The sequence below is a fragment of the Anabas testudineus genome, chromosome 5, assembly GCF_900324465.2.
Source record: "Anabas testudineus chromosome 5, fAnaTes1.2, whole genome shotgun sequence".
Lineage (NCBI taxonomy): Eukaryota > Metazoa > Chordata > Actinopteri > Anabantiformes > Anabantidae > Anabas > Anabas testudineus.
In genome coordinates this window covers 19,688,347-19,697,252 of record NC_046614.1, presented here as the reverse complement: position 1 = coordinate 19,697,252, position 8,906 = coordinate 19,688,347, and the positions used below count along the sequence as shown (strand labels likewise).

The 8,906-nt window shown below is 38.5% G+C and overlaps 1 protein-coding gene across 1 annotated transcript; it reads left to right on the top strand.

Moving 5' to 3' along the window:
• Nucleotides 1-270: 270 nt before the first annotated feature.
• On the top strand, nucleotides 271-8,609 carry LOC113153476 (immunoglobulin-like and fibronectin type III domain-containing protein 1; the record flags this gene model as incomplete). The annotated part of the gene is made up of 21 exons (XM_026347122.1): nucleotides 271-397; nucleotides 477-616; nucleotides 1,379-1,478; nucleotides 1,581-1,607; nucleotides 1,845-1,890; nucleotides 1,968-2,163; nucleotides 2,385-2,498; nucleotides 2,585-2,750; nucleotides 2,872-3,144; nucleotides 3,292-3,720; nucleotides 4,071-4,195; nucleotides 4,340-4,481; nucleotides 4,571-4,864; nucleotides 4,985-5,284; nucleotides 5,641-5,817; nucleotides 5,951-6,079; nucleotides 6,205-6,513; nucleotides 6,659-6,744; nucleotides 6,854-7,046; nucleotides 7,184-7,480; nucleotides 8,254-8,609. Coding segments are annotated over 21 exons (4,026 nt in total), but the record flags the coding sequence as incomplete, so codon positions are not given.
• Between the last annotated feature and the right edge of the window lie 297 nt (nucleotides 8,610-8,906).

The window sequence follows — 8,906 nt, the reverse complement described above, 5'->3', positions numbered from 1 at the left end:
ATTGAATTTGATCTAAATGCAAAATACAGCTCTACACAGTACAGAAGGTCTTCTCATTAGTTTGTCTATGGCTGACAGAAAGAAAGGAAATACTGACCTCTTGTGAAATTTTGGCATAACTGCTCCAAAAATCAGAAACACTGGTGAATATGTACAGTATGTACTACTACTAATACTACTACTAATAATAACAACAATAACAATAATAATACTTTTTTTTTTTTTATCTTCCTTCTCTATCAAACGTCTAATGCTTATTTTATTGTCTTAACAGTGGCTATCACCAAAAGGTCCAGAGTTCCTGGGGTTATAATCACTCAGTATGTTGAGCAACTGCCTTTAGGAAAGTCAACACCTGATTTCACCAGAAAGCCAGTGGCCATTACTGTTCAAGAAGGTAAAACGCAAACTCAAACAAAAAAAAAACTGCATCAATAATATCATCAGACACTAAATTCCTATTTTTAATTTTTCAGGTAAAAAAGCCACTTTTAAAGCTATGGTTAGTGGAGAGCCTGCACCAACTGTCACATGGGTTCGTAATAAGGGTGACACTGATGACCCAGAAAAGTTCATCGTTAGATATGATGAAAGAACTCAAGAGCACATCCTTGAGGTGAGAGAACATTTTAAATAAAAAACTCCACATCTCATAAGACACAATACAAATTATTGAAGATCCTCCAAATTAGTTTTAATGCATTTCATGTACAGTGGCAGACAAACTGTTTCAGTACACCCCTGAAATAATCCTGCTGCTGCTATAATGAGTTATGTTATCAATAAAATTAGTGAGCCTGTTCCAGAAGCAGCCATGCAAGCATATGCCATGACACTGCCTCCACCCTGCTTCACAGATAAGTTTTTAAATTGTGAGCAGATGCTTTCTTCTTCCACACTTTGCCCTTTCCATCACTTTTTAAAAGATTAATCTTCATCTCATCGGTCTATTAAACATTGGTCCAGAATTTCTGTGGCTCATGTCTGTAATTTTCTAGAAATTAAAGCCAAGAGCAGTGATTTAGATATGTTTTACATTATTTAAGGTATGTAATGTTATGTGAAAATGCCATCAAGTAGACGCTGAAACTCTGAACATTGGCCTCAAAGGCATGTTTTGATCTTAAACATAAATGTCTTGAATGTACAGCAAAAATAAATAAATTAGCCTCGTCATTTCAAGACTTTTGGAGGGGACTGTATATGTTAAAATTGTATTTTTGTATTTATTCATATTTAAACTGTATAAACTAAGCTTAAGTACTTTACGGTATCTGACTACACAAGATCACAAGTTTGACCTTTATGTGAATGCAAGACAGAAGCTGATATTCAGCACTAGAGATGCCATGTTTATGAGATAATGCTGCTTTATCAGATAGTCAGTGTAACACCCGACCAAGCCGACACCTACAAATGCCTTGTCACCAATGAGTATGGAAAAGCTCTCTGCGCTGCAACTCTAAACGTGATTGCAGGTAAAGATGATTTCAAAATGTTTGTCATAAATACAATATACTATAGCCTTGACTATTCACTTATGGTTTCTTGTTGTGTTATTGTTTTCATCTTTCTCGCAGTTGGCTTCAAGAAGAAAGGTCAATCAGGTATGAAATTACTACAAACCTATGAGAGCATAAGTTTGCTCTTTTACGCAGCAATAACAGCAATGTGTGTTAAACATGGTAATAAAAGATACAGCGAATAAATATGGTTTCAATATAATGTTGTTGTATTAAAAAATCTTCAAAGTTGTTTTGGGGTTTGTTTTTTCATGGTTGATACAATGATGATGCCTAATTGTTTGGTATCGATAAAACCGGGATTCCATTTTTTTTAATCAGCAAATGATCAAGGAACACAGGATTTCAGATCGATGCTTAAGAAAACGTAAGTGCAAATGAAAGCTGACATTTATTTAAACTGTGCACTGCAGCAAATCCACATTAAACTTCCTTTCTTTTCAGTGTTGTTGTCACCAGAAAAAAACAACTCCCACCAAAGAAAGAGGGAGAAATTGATCCTAAGCTCTGGGAGCTGCTTCTCAGTGCACCAAAGAAGGACTATGAAAAAATCTGTTTGGACTTTGGTGTTACTGACTTTCGTTGGATGCTGAAGAGACTCAACCAAATGAGAAAGGAAAGGGAAGATGAACAGGCAAAGGTGCAGTAAAGAGCAACTTGTGACAACTGCACAATAATTCTGAAATGGCTACTTTTGACTTGGAAAATGTTGACAAGGCTTTAAACGTTCAGGAAAAAAATACCTTCACTGTAAGAATGTAGATGACATTTGCTAAAGATGTTTTAAAGCTAGAATAGGATATATGGAAGCTCAAATACCAGTTACCAATTACAAATACTTACACTTCAACTTTTTTCTAGGTTGTTGAGAACCTTGAAAATGTGAAACTAATAGAAGTGAAACCAAATGGGAGAGCCGAGTTTGGTTTTGATATGACACTTTGGGATCCCAAGAGTGCGATTAACTTGTTCAAGGTAGGTTGAAATGTATCCAGGTTAATGAATCTACAGCAAGAAAAAGCTCAGAAAACAAAATTATCTGACTACTGTTCTCTCAAAAGGATGGGACAATGGTGCCATATGATGACGAAAACGAAGATTCAAAGCACAGCCTTAAAAAAACAGGGAAAAACTATGTGTTCAGCATCAAAGACCCTCAGCCAGAAGATGCTGGATTATACCAGGTTGATGTTGAAGAGGCAAATGTCCTTACAACTGACTTTCAGGGTAAAGTTTAAACTTTGTACTAAATAAACAGAAATGATTCAACTGGTGAGACAAATACTGACATTTATGAAGTAGTCTGTAATGAACTTTTATGTTGACATCCACTTTCCTCCTCTCTTAGTGCCAGCTGTAGAGTTCATAGCCAGAATAAAGGATGCAAAGTCTGTTGAAGGTGACAATGCCACGTTCCAGTGCGTTCTGTCAACACCCCTCAACAGAATTACATGGTCAAAACAGGATTCGTCGCTTGAACATGGGGACAAATATGAGATCACTGTTTCAGAGGACAAACTTATTCATACATTAAAAGTAAAGGACTGCAAACCGGCAGATAATGGCACATACTATGCCATTGCTGGAATAACTTCCAGCAATGCCTCTCTCACAGTGGAAGGTTGGACATATTTTAGTTTTCAATAAAATACCAGCAGAATTTTGTTAGCTTGAAACACTGTCAAACATGTTTTTAATAATTCAGAATCACACTTACTGGAAAATTCAATTACTTTTTTTCTAACTGCTTCTGTGTCCTGAAATTCAGCTGGTCCAAATGTCCGTAAAGGCACAAAAACAGGGGATCAGAATGACCTGATAAAACTAGCCCTGGAACAGCAAGCCAAATTACAAAAAGACAGAGACAACCTGGAGGCAAGCCAGCAATCACAGGCTGCAAAGGATGGTGCATACGCAGCTGCTAGAGCTGCAGTGCATGATGGAGCAAATAGAGGAGATGCATCTGGTGAAGGGACTGGAGACGGGTTTAGAGATGGATCTAGAGACCAGTCTGGAGATGGATCTAAAGACATGTCTGGCGATGGATCTAGAGACAGGTCTGGAGATGGATCTGGGGGCAAGACCGATGCTGATGAAGTCAATGGAGATAAAAAGAATAGAAACCTGGGAGATCATGCAACTGATAAGAAAAAGAAGAAATTACAAACTGGCCCTCTGGTTCCTGACACCATTACAGGTATTATCATTGACTGCATCATTCTGTGAAGACTAAGGTATCACAATAAATGCAGAGAGTATTATTGTTATTATCGTTTACATTATATGTCTCTACTGCATACTATACCACATTGCTGGCTCTGATATCTGGGCCTGTTTTTTTCAAACATCTCTCAACATAGCAGTAAGAAATTTCTATCCTAGATTTTCTACCAGGTTGTAAGAATGGTGACTGCATGGTCTCTATATTAGGTTGACTTATATTAGACTTGTGTAACAAGAATCCTAATTTATGTGCATTCACCTCACAGCATTTTCTACCTTTACACCAATAATTCTTGTATTTTCTCTTTGTTTTCACTTTTGCAGATCAAGGAGTTCAGTTTGTCAGTGGGCTGTCAGATACTGTTGCTAATATTGGTGAAAAAGTAGAGCTGTCCTGCAAACTAAGCAGTGACACCTCAAAAGGACAGTGGTATAAAAATGGGAAGCTGGTAAGTTAACTCCTACAGGCAAATTATAGCATGTCATTGTTGCTTGTAAAGCTGTAACTGTAAAACTTTGCTGTTGTGTTAGAAAAAAAAACTTAATTTATCAAATGTTTGTCTTATGAACATGAAAACCTTTCATCCAACAAGCTAACAAATGAGGAGGGGGTAACAATAATCAAAGATGGAGCCTGTCATAGGTTAATTATTGACAGCTGTAAAAAAGACGATACAGCAGTCTATCGCTTCGAAGCTGAAGGACGTAAATCAGAGGCAACCCTTAATATTCAAGGTCAGAATTTAATTATCAAATTTTATTAACTTATCATGGTTTCAACAGGTTTAGGTTTTTGACAATAACTATCTCTCCTCTCTAACAAGACCCGCCAAAAATTGACAGTGATGCTCTAGGAAAGTTCACAAAGCCAATAATTATAAAAGCAGGTGAAAACGCCGAATGGAAGCTGCCATTCTCAGGTGGGGCACCACTCAGTATACAGTGGTATAAGGATGATGATGAGCTTTTGCCTGCCCTGAATGTGAAGATTGAAACCTCAGACACTGAGAGCCAACTACGCCTTCTTAAGTGTCAAAGAAAAGAAAGTGGAGAAGTCAAAATCAAAATCAAAAATGAATTTGGTACAACAGAAGCAATTTCCAAACTTATTGTACTAGGTGAGTTACTAAAGAGAGGCAATTAAGGTTTGCATGTATTACATTGTTCTCTATGTAAGGAGATACACCAAAGTTGTTTGCTTTTAGCATTATATAACTTCTTTTCATTTTTTTAATCAGACAAACCCACGCCACCACAAGGACCTGTAGACATAATGGAAAGTGCTGTAACATCGGTTGAATTCAAATGGAAACCGCCAAAAGACAGTGGTGGATGTCCGGTCACAAGCTATCTCATAGAACGGCAACAAGTGGGACGCAATAAATGGACCGATCTTGGTGAAATCCCTGGCAGCAACCTAGTTTACAAAGATTCAGATGTGGACCCTGGAAGGAGGTACTGCTACCGGATCAGAGCTAAGACTGCAGAGGGCATCAGTGATTACCTGCAGACGGAGGACATTCCTGCAGGTGTATTGCGTAAGTCTTTAGTTAGAGACTTTAAAGTATAATGACAATTTTAGGTGCCATCTAAAAAAAAAAAACCCAGTAGTTTCCTGGGAGCAGAGCCATAGAATGAAACAGGCAAACACAAGACTGAAAATGTACAATCAAGGTATATTTGATGAAATTTAATCATCCTTATTTTGAAACATTTGGTTGTTAAATTATCTACAAGTAAATATTAGGCAATATAATGCTATATCTAGAATAAAGTCAAAAGGTTGAGAATAAAGTTGAAATGATGAGAACAAAGTCAAACTAAATATGAAAAAAACCTTCCTTCTGGGTCTAATACTCCAGTAATAGACCAGTAACAGACGTTTGCCCTACAGGTTACCCTGGACCCCCCACAGTACCTAAAGTGGTCAGTGCCTTTAAAGACTGCATCAACCTGTCATGGTGTCCTCCATGTGACACTGGAGGGACCAAAATAGTGGGATACAATTTGGAAAAGAACAAAAAAGGCACTAATTACTGGAGCCTTGTAAACCAAAGAGGGCCCATTACAGGTATTCAACTCATGACAAGCTACAGCAAGATACTGCCACTGGCTCCAGTGTGAAAATAAAAGAAAGCCCTGAATCAGCCTAGTCCAATCTAGACATCTACTGATATGATAATCACTTGTTCAATTTTCCACAGATACAAAATATGCAGTGAAGGATGTCTTTGAAGGTGCTGCTTATGAATTTAGGGTTTCTGCTATCAACCTGTCTGGTGCTGGAGATCCTAGTATTCCATGTGACACAGTTATCGCAAGAGATCCGATGAGTAAGGCAATCACGCCGAGTTGTTTTTATCACATTAAAACATCCTGATTAAAAGTGAATCAGTGTTGTTCAACATAATTGTCTGCAGCTCTTTGTGTAAATTACCTCACATTACTGTAATTTCAGAACCCCCAGGCAAAGTCACAGACCTGAAATTAACATCCTCCAATTACACCACGTTTTCACTGGCTTGGACTAAACCTAAAGAAGTGAAAGGGGTGGAGGATGAAGCCCTGGGGTACTACGTGGAGATCAGACTAATAGAAAGCCTCGAATGGATCCGCTGTAATGTCATCCCAATTACTCGAACCTCCTACACTGTGCTTGGCTTGAAGGCGATGGCCGCATACTGGGTGAGAGTAATTCCCACCAATCATGGAGGTGATGGAGAACCTCAGGGCTTTGACAATTACATCATAGCCATGCCTCCTCCTGGTAAGACATTTAGAAATTGGCACCAAGAAAATAAGTTTTTATAACATAGTAAATAGTAATAGTAAAAACTGAAGAACTACTAGACAGTCTTCTGGAACGCAATTTGGCAAAATAATCATTATCATTAAAAATGTTATCCTGACAGTAAGGCCAAAATTCAAAGACCGCAATATGAAGACCTTTGTGGTGGTGAGATCCGGAAATACAGTTCGGCTCAACATCAGCTTTGAGGTACTATGAGTAATTTAATTAACAATGTATTTTCTTGTTTGTGAATCTAAGTTATTATCCTGATATTTATAAAAACATATAAATGTGATATTTTCCTTCCTGTTTATAGGCATCTCCCATGCCAGAGATCTTTTGGCTAAAAGATGGCATTCCAGTGCCTAAACACGTAACAATTACCAACTCTGATAAAGGCTCTCAACTGTTAATCCCCACATCTGAGCGGTCCGACACCGGCATCTACACCATTACTGTCAAGAATCTGGTCGGCCAGGAGAGTGTCAATGTTGAAATCAGAGTTACAGGTGAATCTGATTAGAATTCCCCCTTCACTTCACTTAATTTCTAACTGATGATAAAGGTGTTTCACATTTACACATACAATAAATCTGACTCGCAGGATAAAGCTCAGACGTATCTATGCATTTAAATCCACTTGTAGATGATCCTAAGCCTCCAGGTCCAGTTGAGCTGTACCAGAACACCCCAGGCACAGTGACTCTGTCCTGGGCTCCATCCCCAGATGAAAAGAGGGACGACAGACTACACTACATGGTTTCCAAGCGGGACTCCTTTAAACACACTTGGAGGACAGTGGCTGACAACCTTTTTAACAATAAGTTCACAGTTGTCAACATTTTGCCTGGACGGGAGTATTACTTCAGGGTCTTTGCTATAAATGATATGGGTCTTTCACCCCCTTCTGAATCCCCTGTGTTTGGAACCAAAAAGGAAAAAGGTTTGTGTCTCCACTTCAATCATGAAGATAATCTGAATAAGAATAATCTTGCTGGTTTGTGTAAGTGAGTGAATTTATTCTGCAACCTGTGAGCTACAGCAGGTTTCAGTATAAAGAAAATGTCATTCCCAATGACACTGACATTTTCTAAAGCGCAAACACTCAACTCTCAAGCATCGTTTGGCTGAGTAGTACTATAAAGAGGGTGCAAGTTGACACATGTAATAGATATGTTGAAAAGATGGTAATGAAAGCATTACTGAAAGGACAGAAACAACATACACTGACATATGCTGTAGTACTTGCACTGATACTATTGGTGGGTTTATGTACATTTTCAGTTTGCAGATAAAAAACTTGGATATGTCATTAATAAATCATGATGTGCCTGATTCAGTGGACATTTAAGTGCCTTAAACGGCCACTGAAGAGAATGGAAATTGCAGCAGATGACCGTTATACTCCTTCAACTAATAGATGAAACACAAATGCACAAACATTTCCATATTTTCCACATTGTTTCTACCAGTGGACATTTTATCATCTTGTAGTGTCATCTTCTTCTGCTACTAACACTTTATCTTTTCAAGCCGACATCTAGGCTAATATTTATGTAATGGTCTTTGGATCAACACACTTTTATCTTTTTTAATTTGCCTGATTCCTCTAAATTTGGTTTTCTGGGAAAAACAAAGCCACTAGCAGAAAGTTTGAATTTAACTTTCATAATTCTCTAAACCCTTTTTTCACTGATCTTCTCACTGTTGTTTCAGGTAAGTTCAAGTTGAACATGCCAGAGAGAAAATCCCTAGACTTCCAGACACCTCCATCCTTCATTGTTCCCTTGAGGAGGCGTACAGCTCCACAAGGTTACGAGTGCCACATGAGCTGTGCAGTTAAAGGCGACCCAGCTCCACGTGTGACATGGTACCACAACAATATGAGCCTGAACGTGAACGCCAACTACCACATCACCAACGTATGTGGAGTCTGCTCCTTGCTCATACTAACGGTGGGAGCCAGAGACTACGGGGAATACAAAGTCGTCATTGAGAACAAACTGGGCTCAGCTGAGTGCTCCATGATGCTGAATGTCCGAGGTATTGACACACATTTGTTTTGTCTGTAAAGACACTATCTTACTTTGTGAAACAGCCTGAGAGCATTTATGATTTCTTACAGAGTGAAGAGGAGCTGCAGCTGCTGCCTTCTGACACTAGAAGCTTAACCAGATGCATCAGTAAATGTGACAACTACCTTTGGTGACAGCTATGTTTAAGTTGGAAAGCAAAGTTCACGGAGTACAACCTGTTTGGAGCCATTACATCATCCTCCTCTGCTTGTGTTCAGCTGCAGATGTACACAAATACATGTCATAATAAAATAAGTGTTGTGTTGTCATTCATTTTGAAAGACAGAGACCCTG